Consider the following 23,026-nt stretch of genomic DNA (forward strand, 5'->3'; position numbering starts at 1 on the left):
ATCAGAAGCTGCACTTTGACAACATTCTCAGAGGTTTTCTGTGCAAGCAAATGTCGAGAAGCTCAGGTCTAAGGGGTGTTTGATTATTCACATCATCATAATGGACTCAGGTGATGTTCCTCAGAATTTATTTGTCTTAGAGTATTTCAGATATTTTTGTATTAGATAGTATCATTTATTAATAAATAGTATATATAGTATCACTTAGCATATTAATAAATAGAATAGATAGTATCATTCATTGTATTAATTCCACTTTGGCAAAGGCCTCAACAATATATTCATTTCATAGGTAAGATTAGTAAAAAAAAGTTTGAGAATGTGTCTCATTGATAAATAATTATGCCACCAATAATATTTCCCAAGTTGTGTTGAAAAGATGAAGTCTCTGGGATATTTATAAGCACTGCATACAAAAAACTTTCATGGTCACATCTTTTTGGAAATACTAGTCATTGTTTTGGCTCTACTAGTTAAGAAGATATCTTTACACTAGGGAGTCTCAAAGGAAGTCTAGAATTTTCAGCATAGCTTAGCCTGTTCGGGCTGCTCTAAGGGAATAACAAATACCATTATAAATGACAGAAATTGAGTTCTCACAGTTATAGAGGCTAGAAGTCCAAGGCCAGGGTGCCCACAGATTTGGCATCTGGTGAGGACCCGCTTCCTTGTTCATCGACGGCTCTCTTAGTGCTGTGCCCTCACATGGTGACAGTGCAAGAGATCTTTGTGGGGTCTCATTTGTAAGGGCAGTAATTCCGTTCCTGAGGGCCCTGTCACCTCCCAGGGACCTCATCTCCCAATACCGTCGCAATGGAGGTTAGGATTTCAACATGGGAATCTTGGGGGAGACTCAAACATTCAATCTCTAACCCAAAATATTCCTAAATTATTTGAATGCTGAGCAATTTTTTTAAACAAAGGATATCTCCATGGAATATACCTTTCAAAAATACTTCCCTAAATGACACAAACCATTGTGTGTGCATTGTTTTCTGGATACCAGAGAATGCATAGCTTGGTCTGGAGACTAAGTCCTGCATCTTTCTTCTTCAGCCACAGGTTTACCATAGAAACCTATTCTCTCTGACTTTTTATTTTTCTGACTGCGTTACCATCGTTGGTAACAATGGTATTTTAAGGACCTTAAATCTATTGTAAGTTCGGGAAGTCACAGATCTTAACTAAATACAATATAGTTATAACAACAACAACAATAGAAATAGCTTTGAGTACTTTACTGTATGCCAGATTCTGTGCTAAGCTCTTTATGTGGGTGGTTGACTCCAAACAACAATCTTGTGAGGTATGTACACTTACCCCATTTTTCAGGTGGGCACATTGAGGATCGATAGAGCTAGGTAGCTTTTTCAAGTTTATAGCCCTATTAAGCCAAGAGGCTCACACATCAGTCTCACATATTGACCTCTTTCCTCAGTTCCACACTGAGATTTGAATGCAGGCTGACTGACTCAGCCCCACTTTTAGCGTTCTTTATACAGCATCGCTAAAGAAAGGCTCTCGGGCAGACGTGTTTTTCTAACTTTGAAGTTCTGTGCTTTAAAGTTTAGATTATAACACCTGGTGGGTACATACATTTAGCAATTTTTAAAGCAATTGCCTTTAAGGCCTTTCACATTTGTTCTCAATTTACAAACTAATGTGCCACTTTAAGTATTTCACATAGCACTCATAAATTCAATAAATGGCTTTTTTCTTTGTAGGAAGTGCATTTCAGTTTGATAAAACTTCTGAAGTGATCTTAGGAAGTTGAAGACAAATTATATAAAATAGAGTTACCCTATGAAACCCATTTTAACATTCATAATAGAAAAGCTCATTCATTCTCCATCATTGAAAAATATACATTGGAAAATACGCAGAGGTGGGGAGAATTGGAAGTAATTTTTAAACGCTTCTTGTGCCACAGGTACCTTGAGAAATCTGGTGAATCCTGTATTTCCTTTCTTAAAATACTCCTTTAAAAGAGGTAATATTAAGTACATAAAGTTACAAAGAAAACCAATTGTAATGAAATAAAATTATCAAAATATTAAACACCAATAGATATGATTCTTTTTAATGCTTTAATTAACGAGATGTAGAAGCAGGTTTAATGGCCAGAGTCATTTTCAAATAGTGATGAGGGTAAGTACTACAGAGACATTTGCAACAAGTTCCATGTGATATAAAAAATATGATTATAAATTGGGACAAAATCTTAAGTACTACTACATCCGTTTAATTCCCTAAAATCATAAAGAAAATGGTTAAAAAATATTAGGTATTACAGACAGTAAAGATGTATTTATTTTTCCCCTATCGAAGTTCACAGAGCCCCTGAATTCACCAACCTCCTTACCATGGACCTCTCAGAGTTCAGTGCTAGGATGAAGTTCCTTTTCCTTTTATTCAATACCAACTATATAGCATGCTATGATTTCATATCTCCCTCTCCTGTGCAGAAGCCTAAAGAAAATATTTGCTAATTTGTAGTAGCTGTTCTTAGCTCATACAGTTTTATTATGTTTGCACCTTTCCTCTTAGCCTTCTTTAGACACTGGACACAGAAGAGGAGTATGTGAGTCCTGAGAATGTCCTTAGAGAATAACCAGGTTAACCCACTTAGTTTTCGTAGAAGGAATGAATGCTCAGCCAGATGCTTTAATGTGCTCACAGTCATACAATCAGTGGGAGAACGGAGCTTAGCATATAGCTTCTCAAAATATACTCCAACTTGACACCTGCATCAGAATCACCTGGCAGTGTGCATTTTTTAACAGGCCCATCCAGGTGGTTCTGATATATACTGAAGTCTGAGAAACAGAGGCCCGAGTCATGGATGCCTAGTTTCAGATGTTCTTTCCCACTGAAGCGGAATATATATAAATGAGAAGGGAAGAGAATGAATCAAAATCACAGAGAGGCTAGTAGCCAGTGATCTCAAGAGCTCACACTTAGGGATCAGTTGTTGTTTTTTTTTAATTTCTTTTTTTAAGATTTAATTATTTGTTTATTTTTAGAGAGCAGGGTAGAGAGGGGGAAAGAGAGGGAGAGAAACATCAATGTATGGTTGCCTCCCGTGCGCCCCCTACCGGGGACCTGGCCCACAACTCAGGCATGTGCCCTGACTGGGAATCAAAACAGGCCTGCACTCAATCCACTGTGCCACACAAGCCAGGGCTAGGGCTCAGCTTTTAAAAGGAGGAAGGGCACTCATTTCCATGAAATTAGAAGGAAGCAGGAAAGATTACCTAGAGGAATGTCAGGTGCCCTGAGGCACCAGAGAGCAGGGTCATGTGACCATACCAGCAGGACTTAAAAAGGAAACTAAAAGAATGAGAGACTGGATGGGATCAAGGCTGATAACTCTTAAGGTGAGTATGATGAACAGTTGAGGGAGAGAAGGGGGTTCGGCTGATGGTGAGCTCACAGCGACCGGCTAAGGTAAGAGTTTCAAAGGAATGGGGCTGAAGCCACGGAATCTCCCCCGTTGCCTCTCTTACCCTCTTTCTTTTCTTCGCACAACAACCAGTGAGATCTTTATAAAAGGCCAATTAGACCATATCCCCTCCTCTACGCCAAAGTCATGGAAGCCCTTCCATTACATTTAGAAAAACATCTATACCATGTCTTAACCTTTATTCTTCTTTGGTCACTAACTTCCTTTAACACCACTCTTTTCTGTTTCCCCTTGTGTTTTCTACTCCTTTTATCTTAATTCTGTTCCCACTTCTCTCCTTCAAGAGTGTAGCTCTATGTTGTTCTTTATTTAAATTTTTTTCAGCTACAGTTTACATTTAATATTATTTTGGATTGATTTCAGGTGAGCAAGATAGTGGGTAGACGATCATGTATACATTACAAAGTGTTCCCCCCGATATTTCTAGTACCTCCCTGGCGCCATTCATAGTTATTAAAGTATTATTGACTATGCCGTACTTTATATGCCCATGACTATATTGGAACTTCCAATGTGTCCTTCTCAGTCCCTTCACCTTTTACACCCAGTCGCCCAGCCCTGCTCCCCTCCGGCAGCCCTCAATCTGTTCTCTGTACCTATGAGTCTGTTTCTATGTCGTCTTTCAGATCTTACCTTGAATGTCTCCTCCTCAGAAAAGACTTATCTATGTAGCTTGGCCCTGTAATTGTCTTTCGGATAACTCTGTTTTTGGCTTAGAGTTTGAAATCGGATCATCTTTATTTGTATATTTATTTATTTATTTACTTATTTATTGACTTTTTTTGTTGTTCATGTCTGGGGAGACAGTTAGCTCTGGAAATGTAGAAACTAAATCATTATCCACCTAAACCTCATGTGCTGTCATACTGTAGATACTCAAGAGATAATTGTTGAATTTTAAAATGGGGACAGAAGGTTCCAGAATAGTAGACTGTGGTTAGAGGGAGGAATTTACTGTTTGTGATCCATAAGATAGACTAATTCAAGGTGGACGAGAGGTCAGGAACGGGCCACGTGTATAGATGCAGAGTGCTGATCAAAGCCTTTGGAATTTACCATGTCAAATACCCTTGAGGTAAAGGCATTCATTATTCTAATGGTCAACAGCTTGTTGGTCATGATGGCATGTCAATCTCTAAGTTTGCAAGGGGCATAAGTCGTCCCTTTTTAGAGTCCTCTGCTGATACAATTAATTAATGCTGCCTGTTCCTGCCTGTTGGCCCCTATGCCCAGATCGCCACCAGAGATAATCGGGGTCCTGTCAAGACCTCGCTTATCATGTTCTTTTTGGTGTTATTTCCATACCAGTTTAGGAATGCCTGACGTGCCCAGCAGCGCCCCTTTAGTCTCACCTGCAGTGACACCTGACTACAGTGGTGCTATAGAGATGGGGGTGGCAGGGCGGAGGTGGCGGATCTCCACGTAGCTTCGACTTCCGGGCCGTCTCCTAACAAGCCAGGCACAGGTCTCCTCAGCTTTAGGATCCTCCTCAACATACCTAGGGGCTCTGGGACCTGATCTCAGAGTAGGTGTGGGATGATGCAGTCCCTTCTCAGAAACTCACAGTGACGGCTATTTATTTTACCATAATCCCTTTCAACTCTCTCCTTTTCCCAGCTGCTAAACTGTATCTTGTATGGGATGAGGCAGACTGCTTCTATGTCATCATGCAGTTTTCCCATTTCTTTTTATGGGATAGATAGATGTGGCTGGTACTCAGTGTACTGAGGATTTTGCAAAGCACAGCTCTGGTGTTTGCCAAAGGTTTCAGATACTACTTAGGAACACAATATTAAAGCGTTAGTGCTTTATTCTTTGCATTTTCATGGCACCAAACTTATATTTAGGGAAGTACACATACGTAGGTTCTAAGAATAGGGGAAAACACTTTAGTCTGTTGGGGCTGCTATAACAAAATACTAGAGGATAGGTGCCTTATAAACATCAGAAATTTATTTCTCATGGTTCTGGAAGTTAGAAGTCCAACATCAGGGTGCCAACAGGGACAAGTGCTGGTTAAGGTCTTCTCTCAGGGTGCAGACTGCCAACTTCTTGTTGTATCTTCACAGGGTTTAAGGGGGCAAGGCAGCTCTGTGAGGCCTATTTTATAATGGTGCTAATCCCATTCGTGAGGGCTCCGCCCTCATGACTAAACACTTGCCACAGGCCCCGCCTCCTAATAACATCACCTTGGGCATTAGGATTTTCAGCATATGAAGTTTAGGGGCACACAAACATTCAAACTATAGCCAGGGGACGGGGAGAGAGGAGGCAAGCCTTTAACCTGCTATGATTGCAGGTAAATAAAAATTAATTTCCAAGTAAGGAGTGCTTGCAAAGGAGTAGCCAAGACTGAAGGCATAAAGGCAACTATTCAAACTCCTTTAGGGCTTCAGAACACACTGAGGAAAGAGTTAGGAGGTGGGCTGATGGCAGGGGTGAAAGGAAAAATGGGCCAAGAGAGAAAGGAATAAAAACGGGGAAATACTGCAGATTGCAGTAGGGTGCTTCTTTCCAGGGCTGGGATTGAAGTTTAGAGCAAGGAAGCAAGGTGAAGGACATTTTAATGATGGTAGGATATGCTATGAAGAATCTTCAGAACATTGAACAAGTAAGCAAGCAAACAAGCGAACAGAAAAAAAAAAAAAAAACAACACACACGCATCAAGAAAACCCCACAGAAAAACAAAAAACAACAACCACCTCAAAAAACCTACTGGGGCTGGAATTCATGATTGATTAGATTTTGATTCCAACTGGCAATTTTGTTCAGTGTGGCGCCGTGTACTGACATGACAGTTTCATCCCAGATGCTCATGTTAGTTGTTGACAAGCTGTGCCTTCTATTACTGCCACCAGGTTTTGCAAAAGTGTGGATGTTATGTTTCTGCATCACTTTGTGGGGTTTTTTCCCATTCAGATTATTATAGACATGTATTGCCTGTTATATACAAGTCGAGCAAAGATTTATCCTTGAAACTTTAAAACTGTTATTCTTCTTCAGCCAATTCATGATGGATCATGCATAAAGATACAAGAAGCCTGCAGCACTTTAGTGTGGTCATTTTACCCATATTAATCCCAGTTTGTTTTTAAAGATTAATTTGTGGCCACATTAGTTTTAGTCACTAGAGAACACTTTAAGGAACGTGAAGCCCATTTTAATGATCATGTATATTTTTCAGTGCCTCTAAGGAGCGGATAAGATTGGGTTGTTAGAAGGTTGTTGGTAGTAGCTGAAGTGTTCTTATACAGGATGATGCTTGTTTTGTGAACTAAAACAAATAGCAATATTTAGTATTCAGGATTATTTTTTCCACATATCCATCACTGAATCAACTTTTGTTGGTCTATTTCCTTATGGATTGCCCACAGAATTTATTAGGGATAAAACAGGAAATGGGCAGAAGAACCAAAGATTGATGAACCAAAATATCAAAGAATAGGCTTTTGATCAATTAGCTTCTAAATCCTTGTTCTGAAAACAGTTATACCATGCTGAGATTTTCCATAAAACGAGGAAGTCAAGATTATTCCCAGTGCCACATGATGATAAACACTGAGAGGGTTGACTTTATTTGCAAACTCCCAAAGTGGCTAGATTTGAAGGCCATCTTTTCTGCTCTCTTTGATTTAGACAGAGGAACATATGAGCTTTTATCCCTGATGGTAAAGTCTAAGATAAACATGACTGTGAGCCCTTAATGGGACCACAGTTCGGAGGATGCCAGCACAAGAGTCTATTTTTAATAAAATAAGCATGCAGGCTTCACCATGCCTTTTTTTTCCCTAAAATAAAATTTTAAAGATTTTGTTTAATTATTCAGGGAATTTTTTATAATAGAAAGGTCCATAAAATCAACAAATGAAAACAATTAGAGAATGGAATAGGGATGAGGCTACAACCTACAGAGTCAGGAAGGATGGATTCGAATCAGAGTTTAAATACCTGAGCAAATTTACTTAGGACTCTGAGTCTTAATTTCCTTGTCTTTAGAAAGGTAGAAACAATGTCTTCCTCATTAATTCTTTCTAATGTCAAACAGAATAAGCTTGACACAGCTAATAAAATTTTTAGAATAGCTCAGTTTAATAAAGAAACACTCAAAAGTGGTACTTGAGCTGATGAAGAAGAATAGGATGTCAGGAAGAGGGTGACAAAAGAAAGAGGAAGAGAAAGACTAGAAATATGATAGGTCAACTTTGAAAAACATGTGGTTATATATGAACAGAAAAGAGTCTATGCGAAAAATTTCTTTATATATGAATAAATAAAAGTCTGCAAAAAACTATGTCGACACTTGTTGAGTGTGTTAATTTTCTGTTATCAGTTTTTTGTAAGTACATTTACTGGTTTTAAAATCAGGAGAAACCCTTTTTAAAGCTAAGCAATGGAAACGAATATTTTTTGCCATTTTAAATTTAATTTTAAGTTTATGTTTAAACCTCCAACTTAGATCTTACAGTCTAAATTCAATTAAAGATTGCCAATGCATCCCCAGTAATATTTAAATTTAAGAAGCCAAAATATAGGTCATTCAACCAGATGAGTGAGCACCAACCTTTTAAAAGCTGATAAGTATTTGACATTTTTTAAAAATCTGGTAATTATTGTATTTTTAAATCAAGATAATTTCAGTTTCCTTTTTGCCTGATAATATTTTGGGGAAGTTGCTATTTTCATCAAATAAAACATTTTGCAGAGCAGTAGTTTACAATTAGCAAATATTTGGTGTTGACAAAGATGAATTATTGAATTAGACACATTTGACAGTTACGTAATATTAGAAAATTCTTGGTAAAAATGTATATTCAAACAGTTATATGAAAATCACTTATAATATTAAAGTAATTTTCCTGTTTTTTAAAAAATAAACAGGTGCCTATTAAGGTTTTCTAATTAATATACCCGACAATGTATAATATTTCTCATGAGCTTTGTGAGGAAAAAAATGTCAAACCTAACTACTTCCCTTTGCTTGTTATTCAGCTTAATTTATTTAAAAGTGTAGTGTTCTAGAAACACTAACTGAACATGACAGTTTAATTCACAGAGAATTCTTTTTGATTCACTATTTTTGTTTTGAAAATGTCTGAATGATGAACCACTAGAAATTAGAGCTTATAATGAAGAAAATTAGATAAACAGAAATTTTTATCTAAAGTGACAACAGAATAAAAAATCTGGCAAATAGGAGAACAAAAAGTCTACCATTTCTTTTTTTAACTTCTCATAAGATCCAAGTGAATGTCAAATCAAATGTTGATCAAGAAATAATAATCTTTGTTGTATTTACAGTATTTATCTACCATAGAAGAGTTAAGAAATTGCAGTTTATTAAAGCTAGCTGAGATTTAAAAATAATAGGAATTTATTTATTTGGGGTTTTTTGCAAGATGGAATTGGGAGAGCTGTGTAGAGTGTATTGACTGTGCTCTTTTCCAGATAATTCATTGAGCCAAATATTTAGCAACGGTGGCTTTTTGCCCATATTCAATTTCAGAAGTAAAATAACATTTTATATCTTGAAGATCTTCTTTTACAAAAATTCCAAGGGCTCTTTTAAAAATATTTCATGAATAATTTATCCATCCTTATAATACAGTTTAATTTTTCAGACATATTTCTCCTGTGTAGAAACAAACATTCATATATATATATATAGAGAGAGAGAGAGAGAGAGAGAGAGAGAGAGAGAGAGAGAGACATGTATCAGTTAGCTATTGCTATGTAACAAAATGACTCGAAACTCATTAGGTTAAATCAACAATCATTTGTTATTCTTTCAAATCTTCAGACATAGCCAGACAGTTCTTCACTTTCTACTGGGATTATTCATGTGTCTTTAGTTAGCTATGGTGTGATTAGGTGCTTTATCTGATCCTCAGCATTTGATCCTATCCCCTGCTTCCATCCTCTTTCTCTTTTTATATCTAGCTATTGATTTCCTATTCAAACTTGTTAGTCCCTCTAGGGTGACCTCATCTGGGACTGCCAGAACAAGTTGGGTTTGCTTCATATGTCTCATCGTTCAGCTATCTGTTTCAGGCATGGTCTTTTGGTACAGGTCGAGGCATGAACAAGAGAGCAAAAGTGTTCAAGCCCTCATGAGGGCTATGTTTGGAAGTGGAACGCCATCATTTCCACTGCATTCTATTATCCAAAGCAAGGCAGTGGCCAACCAGATTCCAGAGGCAGGAAAATAGACACCACCTTTTCTTGAGAGGAACAGCTAAGTCCCATTGCAAAGGGGCTGACTTCAGGAAAGAATGAAATATTTGGCCTAGTTTCGTGGTTAACTTGCTATAGATGATGACCTTTACTTTCCCAAAAGCAGGTTCAGGTGGAAAGGCATATAACTACTTAGGATTTTACAGAGCTCATGTTTACAATTCAGGGCAGTGGCTTCTTGCCAGGTAATATTTCCAGACAAGACTAGTTCTCTCAAGTTTTTAAGACTTGAACATTAGCCTCTAAACAATGCCAGTATTGGTCTTTCCTAAACAATATTAACTACCTGAAAACATCCATCTATATATTACTGTGAAATATATCGTGAAAACTTCAACATTAGATACCACGTTCAAAAGAATGAAAACAAGGCCACGCATCATTTGCCCAAACGCTTTTGGGGGGCAAAACAAGTCCTCTCCGCAGTGGTCTCTCACTCCCCTCAAGCCTCATCATCTCCCGCCTCTCCAGGTGCCGCGTGCTCCAAGAACGTACTCATCACAGTTTCCTGACTGGCTCATGCAAGTTAATTTATCTGATCCTCAGCATCTCAAGTGTCCCTTTGGCATTCTCCTCCTCTTCCCACGTCTAGCTGTTGATGTCCTCGTCAACCTTGTAAATTCAGTTCAAGGATTTCTGCTTCTGTTTCTCTCTCAAGCGAAGGTGACGTCTCTGTCATTCATGCTTGCACCACCACTATTGACAGGATTATAACTCAATGCTATGATTATATTGGCTTTAATGCGTACTTCTTTTCTAGACTGTGGCGAAAGCTGTGAAAACAATGGCAATGTCTCTTTTCTCATCTTTTATCTCCCCAATTATTCCCAAAGCCTAGCAGAATATAAAGCATTGGAATAATATCAATTAAACTTAGTTGAATAATTTCACTAACCCCCTCCTTTCACATATGAGGAAAATGAGCAAATTACTAAATAATTTATCCAAGTTCACACAGTTGGGAAAAGTTAGAACTGCAAATAAATACTGGCCTCTTTGGCCCTGGATGCTCTATGTTTTAACATGAATCTCACTTATATGGGGGCTTTCCAATAAGTAACTGACATATTTAAGTGGATCGCTCAAGAAATAATGCATGAGTAAATTTTTCCTTATGCTTACTACTATCTCCGCTACTTCTCTTCAACCTCAAGGATTATATCTGTTATATTTTGATTTATAGCCTTTAAGGTTTTTGGTATGAGGGACTGCTTTTGTATTTTAACTTAATTAACACCAAAAAGTCAGATTTTCCAGATATCTTAGAATGAATTCTACATTTCAAAAATGTGTTTTGGTCTGTAGAGCAGTATTTACTAGATTTATTGAGGAATTCTCTTCCTAGCATACTGGACTCCTGAAAGAGTTAATAGACTCTCCAAAATGAGTGGCATAACAATGGAAATGTAGGGCATTAAACAATTTCCCTAATGTGCATATGTAGAATTATCACTGTGGTATTATCCTTCAATTACTAATTCAACTTAAAATTAGAAGCAATTTTGTTTGTAGGCTATATAACTGTGTCTGACCTTCAGACACCTAAGGTGAGAGAGAAAGAATAAATTAGTTAAATTATCCTTATTTTATTGAAAGAGATTTTGAAAATGCAGAAGTAGAATTTATTTAACACTGATCCTGAATGACGTTATGGTCAAAGAAGCCCAGCTCAAACAGGAGTTGCAAAGTACAGGATAATTAAGAAGTCTGTAAATAGACTGCTTACGTTTCGATTCATATCTACCACATACTTGTCTTGTGAACTTAGTCCAGTTGCTTATCTTCTCTGTGCCTCAGTGTTACCATCAGTAAAATGGGAATGATTTTCATTCATTGTTGTGAGGATTAATTAAAATAATCCATGTGCAGTACACAGAATTTTGGCTGATACACACTAAACACTCAATTACTCATGGCTTCTAAAATATATGAGGTCGAATCATATGAAATTGCCAATATTTGACCATATTTGATGGCAGAATTAAAAGTTCCATATGGTTTAAACTATTAAAAGAAAATAGAGGTATAGAGAGGACAGACACTCTTATTTCAATATTCTTTCCCATGTGACTTTTGTCCTCTTTGTGTGTTTCCTGTCCCCTTGATTTGGCACTGCAAATAAGCAGACCCTCCTCTGGAATAATGAATAGTCCAAGGCTGGCTTTCTACTGGTCAGGGGTAGGGAATGATGACGAAGAGGCTGTGTATCATCACACAATTGTCCACACACAATTGTACAGCAGCATGATTGAGAAATTATGGGAATGTTAATTTTACAACTAAAATTCACACTTAATTAATTAAAGGCATCTTCCTCTGTCCTTTGGACACAGGTCTCCTCCTACTAGATCTAAGCAAGCCTGAATAGTTCTTTCTCTGTCTGCATTTTGCCTGGAGCCAAGTGCTAATCTTTCGCATTCCTCTGGTACTTTTTTTTTCTTTGCGGAGAATCAGAGTGTTATTTAGATGCTTTGAAACAAAGGGCTTTGTCTTACAAACCATATACAGTGCTTTTTGTGTCACAAAAGCCACTATCAAGATAGAATACACTCAACCTCCATTTCCATCACTGTTTACCTCAACTTTAAATCTTATTCCTATGTGATTCAATAGTAAAATTGAATGTAATTTTCAGAATTTTAAATTTATAGGAGGTAATTAAAGGTGATATGACAGACTTAGTTACAATTATGGTTTGAAGGTTTACACATATTTTAAAATAACTGTGAGTTGTATTAAGATTATGTCTAGAAATGCAAGATAGAAAATGACTTACGGTATAACTTTACTTGCATTTGTTTCAGAATACCTGGTAATTGAATTTGTACTGACCTATCTAATTTACAGATAGAAACCTCAGGACTGGGTTAAGAATTCAATTTTATTGCAAAGCATGTTAAAGATAGACCTGAGCAGACAAGAAACCATGCTGACTTTTGGTTAAGCACACTTTACTTTTGGGTTTATAATAGCCCATTTACAGATAATGACTTGAATTCCATTAACCATTGTGTGGCTCCCGTTGAAATTCCTAATGTGCAATCTGGTTGAATCTTTTCTCGTGTACTTAATAGTGTAACATACGCATTGGATCCTAGTGATTGTGTTTTATAAAGAGTTAGTGCCAAATAACATTTTAATCTGGAGAGGTTGTAAAACTTTTATGTTACCTAACTTAGCTCTTGAGCATTTCTTGGCTCCAAGGGATAACTTGGATTTTTCTTGAGTATCTGTGTGGGCCAGATTTTAGTTCTGTTCCTAGTCTCTAAAAGTCTCTAAAAGTATTTGATGCTAAGGAGTAAAGAATAATATATGTTAATTTTCATCTGTTAAAGCCCACGAACCATTCTGGTACTTTGATATCCTATTATAGAAGAGAAAGGGTCCCGATGATCCATTGGGCTCCTTGAAATGACATTACCAGAGATAGAAATAATTTAGGAGGTTTGGGAAGGAACGCTTGGGCCTTCATTTATTTCCTGACATGGGCATCCCTGACATTGATCCCTTGGATCATGGAGAGTCCATTTCCCTGTCTGGGGTGTTGAATGTTTTTGGTTTATTCCTCTGGGTCCTCTCTCTGCCTTTCTCTTCCCTGAGAGGCTGACCTCTGTGGATGATACCAGAAGACTTCTTGCCCTCTAGCTTCCAGTTGGATTTGGCTAATGGGAGCATTTATCAGGCACCTGAGGGAGGGAGGCAAGCAAGACCAGTGCATGTGTTCCCTGCATCCGTCCCCCAGATACCAAAGCTCCTGTCTGTTGACCCGCTCTGCTCGCTCTTTGTTCAGGGACCAGTGATTGCTCTCTTTCTCCTCATTCCTATGAGTCTAGGGGGGATAATAGCGCTTCTTTATTGCCACTTGTGGTGATTTCTTTATACTCTGCCCTCATCTTTATAAATTGTCCCTCATTAAACCCTCCTCAAGTTACCCAAGTCCTGCGAGGACCCTGGGACCCTCAAAGGAGAGAGTTCTCTCTACCTAGGTGATGACATTGGACAAGAAGGAGGAAGGAGAGGATGTAATTAGGGTTAATGGAGCATTTTCTATGCCAGGCAACATGCGGGGCACTTTATTAATCAGTTTAATGCCCATGCTAGTACTTTGATGTTGATCCCTCTGTTATTCTGGGGAGAAAGTTATAAAAAAAACCCCTGGAAAATATGGATTATTTGGGCTAAAAATTTGGAATGAATTCATGATAGCTAATACTAATTGAGTGCATCTTAAACAAAGTGCTGTTCTAAGTGTATTTAAATCTTCTTAGCATCACCACAAGTTAGGTAATAGAAGATCTTCATTTTATAAATGAAAAAGATACGGCACAGAGAGGGTAAGTTATTTGCTCAATGTCACACAGCGGAAATAGCAGAGCTGAGATTTGAACCAGTTCATTCTGGGTACAGAGAAAATATTCTTATCTACTGTGCTATGCCATTTCTCTTGGTTTTATCAATGCAACCCCCCAAATTCTCTCTACTGAAACCTGATATCTTTCAGTCATTAATTTCCTAAAATGAAATACTAAACCAGCATTATTCTTCTGTTTTTTTAGAGACTCCTTCCAAGGCAAAACTAAACGATAAGTCGGTATAATAGTCATCTTTCAAGGGGAATGTACAGAAGGGGGTATGAGAAGGCTCCTAGGATGCTAGTCATATTGTACTTCTCTGTCTGATGTGGACAACATAAATGTGCTCAGTTTGTTGAAAATTCATTGAGCTAACACTTAAGATATATGTACTTTTATGTATGTATATTATACTACCTACATAAAATTCTCTTAACGAATACTTTTTACAGCCCATACTTTAAAAAATCATCTATCAAAACTACTTCTTTATATTACAGTGGGTTGCATTATTTTTATGGGAGCTGGGCAGCAGTATTCACCAATAAGTTTTGAATCAATTTTGAACTCCTTTTTGGTGTGCCCTGTGCCTTCGGTGTTTCTAGTATCTAAAGATCTGTAATCACAGAGGAATATCTTGACTTCCTGAGCAACAGAGATGGCCAGAGCCTGACCTTTCTGTAACTAGAAGACCACGCTAAATTATTCCCATGTTCTTTACTTTCTATTGAAACAATGTATTGATATTTATATACTCAGGTGAAAAGAGTGACAATAACATAACGCTGTAGGGTTAGAAGCTATTTAAATATTTTCACAAATGCATTTCTGTCCTTTTCTCAATTTTTTCACTTTGTTTATGCCACTCACCAAACTGAGTCTTTTCTGAACACTGTCTGTAGAAAGATATGAAGAAATTCTGTATTTCTTTAGATCATACTTACAATGATCTGGGAGGATTATTGTCTCATTTTATGGCCCTTTCATCTTGTTTTTTTGGGTTAGCAAGGAAGAAAACAATATGTAAGTGGATGCAGGAAACTGCTGATTGTTATCAAAAGTTCAGTTTTTCAAGAAAATATTTGTCATGAAAAGGATTGAAGAAAGAGAGCCAGAGGGTTATATGGCCCAAAGAGGGTTTCATGTTTTGTACATTCTGAAAAATAATTTTCACGCACTTGAAAAGAAAGCTGTTAAAGGTAGGGAATTTTAAGGAAATACTACTGTTTCCATGACATAAAATGTCACTTGCAACAAAAAGCATGGTAGATGTAGAAGATGAAAAGGGGGGGAAACAAAAGAGGATTTAATTTAAAATAATCAAAAGAACAAGAGCGAAGAAAAAGCTCTCGAAGCCTCTGAGTGTCCCCCTGCGCCATCCACGCTTTCTGTATTAGTAATGGAATATGGGGTGACATGTTCCCTCTTTGACTTTAACGCTTACAGGGGCGCCCAACTATGAGAAAACAGAACATGTTGTATATGAGTTCTGCACTTTCTAGCGGATTCAATAATGCACCAAAATTGTATTTACAGCTAGATTTTGTCCAAAGAAAAAGAAGGCCAGGGATAATAGAAGAATAAAACATCAAAACCATCCTATATTCATTGAGGGCGACTATTTGCCAAGTCTGTGCAACAAACCTACCCTGTTTCATTTAAACCTCAGAGGAGTGCTCTGAAGTGGTATTATTTCGATCTCTATTTTATCTAAGCATAAACCATGCCTCAGAAAGGCTAAGTCACTTGCCCGAGACAGTGCAGCTAGTGGACAGGAGACTTGAGTTCAAATGTCAGCTCTTTTTGCCTCTGAAATGGGTGCTCCTTTTGCCCGATGATCACTACAACGCTGTGGAGTGAGGAGCTGAGTCTAGAAAAAGAAATGAAAGCCATCCAAGGCAAATGAGATGTTTGCTTTCCCTGGGATATTCATTCTACAGGAAGAAAAGACTGAGCACCGGAGGTCCATGAAGTTACTGGCTGAATTGTGTATGGGTCATTGAGCATCGCTTTAATTTCAATTAGACCACAGGAGGGGAAATTTCATTCAGAAGTGCTTGAAATTACTTTTAAATTAAAACAAACCTGCATTAAGAGAAGAAGGTAAAATCTCCATGAATTCTTAACGTAAAAAGTGTGCTTTCATAGAATTTTTGGACCTGTAGTCACTCTATAATTTATACTGCCAGACTCCAGGGTGAATTCATTCAGTCTCATCTGCTGGAAGGGTGCTTGGGTGGAACATTCTGAAAAGCACTCTGTTAGAGACTGTGGTGGATATAACAAACAGAAATTGGATTTCCGTTGTGATTCTTTAATATATCATTGGTTCTGCATGTTTTGAAAGTCACCTATGAGACTGGGAAGTGTCTCTTTCTCTATGACCTCCCTGCTTTTCAGGTGGCCCATGTAGATGTTCCTGGAGGCCCCTAATTGGACTTCACTCCCTCTCCATTTTGTCTGATTCCAGCTTAAAAGGAAGAATTATAACACACCCTTGTCTTAGTTTGCATCAAAGCAAGATCGTGTTTGCCGTGTTGACCTTTGTCTAGACTCCTTGCCCAAAACATAAGCTTTCTAGGCTTCGTGTTTTGGATGCTAGAGGGCCATGCTTTATTTTGTACCCCAAGGTTATCCTTTGCCCTGTCTCTGCTTTTCTTCTTGAATGAACATTTTTGCCACCCACATCCTTTCTGGTTTGACAGATTTTATTATCTGTCCATCTATCTATCTATCTCTCAGACATATATTCTTAATAAGAACAAGTATCTCTGTCAGCTACCTATATTTTGTTTTCTTCAAAACTTGACACCTTTCCGTGTGCAATATTCTTTTTGTTGATAAGTTTAGAAGCCACGCACTGCTCAAATGTACCTGTAAAATTGTGCTCCTGAGGGGGAAAAAAAAAACACAGCATTTTTCGAGGCATTGTAGAACTTCAAGCGCTTTGAAAGTAAAACCATATCACTCCCCAAATGCCAAGCTACTCCAGGTTATGTCTGAGATTCTTGGCAGAATCATTATAAAAGCATACATTCATTTTCTTATTAGTAAAAATCTTCCATTAAAGCTTCATGAAGATGGCACTGTTATTTTAAGATTTACTTGTCCATTATGTGTAGTAAAAGTGCTTTCTAAAAAAACTCAAGCATGCTGGTGTTTTCTGTTGTTTTCTTTTTGCGATGAAGTTTTAAGCAGAACTACTGGAGTAGAATTCCAAAATAGCTTGTAGTTATCTTAGTCAAGGCACATTTGTAGCTCGGTTCTCAAAAGTGGGCGTAAAGGGGCTGCTGGACTTTTGCAGGGGTCCAGGTTCCCATGAAGTGAGGCACCTAGGCATTGACCTGACTTGTCACTGTCATGGCTACCTAGCTATAGTGACAGCCTGAATCCTAGAGCTTCCATCTCGGAAGCTTCAGGGATGTCTTTTGCCTGGAAACCAGGGCTTTTCTTGATTTTCTTGACCTGTATGAAATTCAGCATGTATATGCCATCCGAGGAGTGAGTCAGAAGAGCCCAATCACCCAAAGGCTAATGTCAGACCCATCACGTGACATCTGTGGAATGTATTTCCTGATCCCCAGCCTGTGGGCGTTCCCACGGTTGTGCGCTCCTGGGTCCCTTTTACTGCTTCTGTGTTGTATTATCTTTAGGATCATTTGTTTTCCCTGCTGCCTTGAATTTCCATAAGGCCTTGGGTCATGTCCATCTGATTTACTGGCGTGTGCTCCAGCACCTAGCTCAGGTTTATTGGGGCTCAATACATATCTGTCGCTGATAAATTACAGCTTTCTAGATAACTTGGGTGATGAAAGAGTTGTGGATGATTTCATATAAAGGGATTGTAGGCTGTAAACAAGAAAAAGAAAATATTTGCGGGCACAGCAGAAGAGGTAAAATACTAGAAAGATAATCAGATGGAAGGAGAAAAAGCCAAGAAAGCAGCGAGATAAAAATAGAAAGAACAAGACCCCCAGGAGTTAGATCTGGGCCAGAACGTGGGCTTTAGCACCTTCTGGTTTGGTGACGAAGAGCCCTGTGTTTAACCTCTTTGTCTTATCTGTAAGAAGAATAGTTTAATGCCAACCTCACAGAAATGTCACAAAGATGGTAAGATCCACTTTTTTAGTGGTTTGTCACGAGAAGTTACTCCAAAAATGTTAGATGTTATTAATGTCTGTTATTTTTCCTCAGTATAATTTCCAAGTAAAGAACTGAAAAAAAAAAATAGATAAAAACTTTCACTGGCCTATTTCAACTCAATTTAAATCAGATCTTCCTAAAATTTGAGCTGTTGCAATATAAGAATGGGCCATTCTAAGGCAGCATATGAAATGTATATACAGAGGAAGCTTATTTTATGGGTAGAGGATGGCAAACCCTCCATTATTATGTATTATATTTCTAAGTACATAAAATGGTTAAATTTTATGTACCTACAAAGGGCATTGTATGCGGTCTTTGTTTCATTGTGTACGTCCTTTTCCCCCAATGTCCAACGGCCTGGTATTTATTTTTTTCTTGTTTTAATACAGATTTTATTTTAATAAAGATTATTTTTAGAGAGAGGAGAAGGGAGAGAGAAAGAGAGGGAGAGAAACATCAATGCGTGGAAGAAATATCAATTGGCTGCCTCCCATATACCCCCAACCTGGGACCCGGCCCACAACCCAGGCCCCAGGCATGTGCCCTGACTGGGAATTGAACCTGCAACCCCTCGGTTTGTGGGAGAATGCCCAAACCCCTGAGCCACACCAGTCAGGGCTCTGCCTGATATTTACACTTTTTTTCTCCTTCATAGAATCAGCATTAAAAAAGCTGAGTTAATTAAATCAATTAAGCAACAGCTCTCCAACTCTTGTTATTAAAACATTTAAAAAATTGCTTTGACATGAGGATGTTCTATTGTTTTTTGTTTTTTACTTGGAGGTTCTCTTTTTATCTGTCACCCTTGGCAGATTAAGAATTGGATATATTAAATATTCTTAAACACAGCTTTAAATTTTCAGAGGCATAATCATGCCTCTGAAATGGATCACAGGAAGCGTGCTTTGCTTAATTGGGTATATTTCACATTTCAGTTTGGGAAGCAGCACATAGAGAACCTCTTCACTGACCTGCAGGATGGGAGACGCCTCCTAGACCTTCTCGAAGGCCTGACAGAGCAAAAACTGGTATGTGACTTACTTATAAGAAAGTTCACCTTCGCCTTAGGAGGATTTCAGACAACAAACTCAGCTTAATTGTAGGAGATCTGGTAAAATTCATTAATTTACCAATTACTGAATTCGCTAGCAACACAGGACCTATTTATGAAAAAAAGCAATCTCACAATATTATTCTGGTATAGTCTATCATATGGAGAACAAGAAGGCAAAAATTGTCAGTAACACAATTTATGTCAATTAACAGATATTCAACTCTCGACATTTGCTATCTTCGTTATTGACTATATTTTATAAAGCCTTTCCTACATAATTAACTTTTTAAGTTTATTTTTTATTGTGATAAGAACATTTAACATGATATGGAAAATGGAGAGTTGTAGTTGAACAGGTATAAACTTTTAGTTATGCAAGATGGGTAAGTTCCAGAGGCCTGCTCTACAACATAGTGCCCATAGTTAACAACACTGTACTGTGCACTTAAAATTTTATTAAGAGGGTAGGTCTCATTTTAGGAGTAAATCCAACAGACATCATAAGAGTAGAATTTCTAAAACTCTAGAAATGAATAAATGAGTTAATCCATATATTGCAATGACCTAAGCAAGTGTTCATTTAAAAATTACAGGACAAGATAGGACTTTGGGGATTGAGAGTCAGGGTTAGAAAACCAAAGATGATTGAGGTTTGAGCTTCAGTGACTAAAAGGATTAAGATTATGGTCACAGAAGTGGTTTTCTTTAACATTATGTCTCGTTATATAATCTCGCTAGGCCCAGATCTCTTTTAAACTTTCTTAAAAAGTGTAGAAATTAACTCACTTATTTATTTTACTAGCAAATGTCCTTATGCACGCTGATGGTTCTGTGGGTGGTCATACAGTTATCCCCAAGGGCCTATAGAATGGAGGACAGATTGTAACCAAAATAGCTTTTCTGGAGGAAAAAAAAATGCTATCCTTTTTCTTGAGAAGCGGTCGATTTGTGCTGAGAAAGTCCTATGACAAGTACAATTAGCCCAAAGCACTTAAATTCATTATATTAATATTTCATAGCCTGTGTTCATTCAAAAATATTCAAATTAGAAGTGAGATATATAACCTGTTCCATGTCTAGTAGGTTGTTGTCTCTCATCGGGTCAGTAAGCACTGTTTCATTTTATTTTCAGCCAAAAGAAAAAGGATCCACAAGAGTTCATGCCCTGAACAATGTCAACAAGGCGCTGCAGGTCTTACAGAAAAATAATGTAAGTGGAGACCCGGGCAGAGCCTGGATACCATGAGACAGCTGGCTTAATACCTGGGTGAGGGCTTTCGCCCCAAATGCAGGAAAAGCAACTCAAGTTCTTTTACAAATTGGAGCACTGTTCTAGTTCATGTGCTTCTGCTTGTGGCTAATACAATTCAGGAAATGAATGCTCGCAGTCACAGAGGGTGGGGGGAGGTGCGACTCAGACCTGAGAGGCACCTCCATGTCATTTTCTGATTTTACTCAATGCAGTTATGTTTGGTGGGCAAAAACATATCCCATGGTGAACTCAGTTCCTTTTAGCAGCGTTTTGTGCAACAAATGGCTTTTACTAGGCTGAATGGTATTTTCTATGAAGTTGTATTCAAACATCATGGTGATAAAGTTTGTTTGAATTCAGCCACCATATATTAAACACCACATCTAAATATGAATGTTACACAGAAAAAAATGACTATGTTCAGCTCATGGTAAGAACTGAAAATTTGTTTTTTATTCCGATGTTTGGTTTAGTCTAGACGTAAGTGTATGTGTGGTATCAATGAGAACTCGAAAATCATACCTAAGTAAGTGTGGAGATTACAGGAGGTTTTGTCAGGGTGAGTTTGAGATTCCTCCTGTTACAGAGCCGCCACCATGCTGCTCTGGAGCAGCTGTGGGGTCTGATTGCCTGCCACCAAGAAGTGTGACCCCCGATGCAAGAGTTTGGTGGAAAAGGAAAGGGGGTGTTTATTTAAAGGTTATACAGATTTCGATTAAATGCCGCATTTCTGCCCACTCCCTTTAAAACCGCCCAAAAACACAAAGTCCTGCCTCCCTTTGCCTAACCAGACCAGTTCTAGAATATGCCAATGAGAGGTACCGTCTTTTAGAAAAGCAGAAGTCTGCAGCTCAGTATCCCCCGTCACATTCCAGTTCAGTTCCAAGCATCCCTCATGAATCCAGGTGGCTGGGCAGGTACCCTGCTGCACTGCCAGCTCTGGCCACTCACTGAGCTTTGGACCTTCGGACCTCCTCTGTCACCACAGACCTCATGGCTCTCTCTCCTCTCTTTCAGCCCACCGTCATTTAAATGCTTCGCACAGAACTTCCTGTGTGATCTCACATCTGGCCCTTCCTATGGTGTGTTAGTGTCCGCCATTTTTGCCAGTTCCCCAGTATCTTTTACCTTCTCTTGGCTGCCATCTTTAGTCAGGGCAAAAGTTCCCAGCAACACACAGACATCTGGGGTGGGCATCTTCCCTCTGCCTGTCGGGCAGATGCAATATAAGCTCCCACCCTCCCCCAACCCCAGACTAGTCAGGAGTCCCTTATCGGTTTCACAGTCACCAACACAATTGACTCTAGGCAGCAGGCCCCTTCCCTTCAGGAAGGCACCCCTATTAACTTGCCATTGTTACGCAATGTATCTCAAATGCCGACCATCCACTCCCCTCTTCCCCAGTCAAGGATTATGGGGGTTACACTCTTTTCTTATTAACTTCCTACGATCTTTCTAGTCAACCTTTTATCAGGCACTTTGAGTAGCTTCCTAATTGCATTACATCTCTCTTTCAAGGCTAAATCTGAATAAATTGATCAGATACCCTTAAGATAACCATAATCAGTGGTAGGTTTTTAAGGGTATATACTCCCCTAAATGTTGTTCAGCTCATACAGTAGAGAGGACATCACATGGGAAGTGGGAGTGAGGGCCGTGCAGCATTTGGTTGATTTTCTGAATTTAGGGTTAATTATCATATTTTGCCTGTGAAAATTATAGAAATATTATATATTTTTATTATTTTATGAAGGGGTTAACGCTATATTTTTTAAAATATTCCTCAGACAGAATACAATAGTCTGTACAATGTTTGCTTCATTATTAGTCCAAAAGAACACTTTGAAAAGTCAATTTCATGTAAATTAATTGTTTAAAGGTATTGGTAATTTATGCACCAAGATCTTTTAGCTCAATTCCCCATATTTCTTTACAAAATATATAATCAAAGGAAACAGCAGAAAATTTGAAGAATTGTTAGATTCAATCTATTTGATAGTGACCTCACCAAGAAAATGTTACATTAAAAATAAGCTGTTAGATCGTATAAAACAGTGGCTTAATGTACCCATAGATTGTTTAATAAGTATCTTTTTTTCACATACTGATTATTGAGTATGAATTTGTAGGTTTCCTATACATATTATAATTATTAATTACACAGTTTTCAACATAAGAACAAAAGAAATTCTGGCAACAACACAGGGAAACCATAAAAGAAAACCCCTGTGACTTTGGGATAACCAAGTATTTCTTACATGGAAACCCAAGGCATGATTCAAAAAGAGAAAAGTTAGCTTGAAGTTCATCAAAATTTTCAGTTGTTTCTGTGTTCTAGATATGAGTCATTTGTCTCATGTATTGTTGTTTCCATGGATTACATTTTTACCCACTCAGTTGTGTCTTTTGAAAACGAGAAGTTCTTCATTTTGATGTAGGTCAATTAAAAATGTTTAATCAACTCATTGGGGTGCTACATGATCTGCATGTTGCATTGAGTGCCCACCACGCAAAGTCAAATCTTTCA

The 23,026-nt window shown here is 38.0% G+C and overlaps 1 protein-coding gene across 2 annotated transcripts in view; it reads left to right on the forward strand.

The window, feature by feature from the left end:
* Positions 1 to 23,026, forward strand: part of DMD (dystrophin) — a 1,878,371-nt gene that overhangs the window by 324,031 nt on the left and 1,531,314 nt on the right. For both annotated transcript variants that reach the window (XM_054566574.1, XM_054566573.1), the window contains exons 3-4: positions 19,129 to 19,221; positions 20,380 to 20,457. In XM_054566574.1, the coding sequence (XP_054422549.1) occupies positions 19,129 to 19,221; positions 20,380 to 20,457 (171 nt within the window). The remainder of the gene's footprint in view (positions 1 to 19,128; positions 19,222 to 20,379; positions 20,458 to 23,026) is intronic.

The sequence above is a fragment of the Pteronotus mesoamericanus genome, unplaced genomic scaffold (assembly GCF_021234165.1).
Source record: "Pteronotus mesoamericanus isolate MK-2021 breed Mesoamerican mustached bat unplaced genomic scaffold, CSHL_Meso_final contig_173, whole genome shotgun sequence".
Lineage (NCBI taxonomy): Eukaryota > Metazoa > Chordata > Mammalia > Chiroptera > Mormoopidae > Pteronotus > Pteronotus mesoamericanus.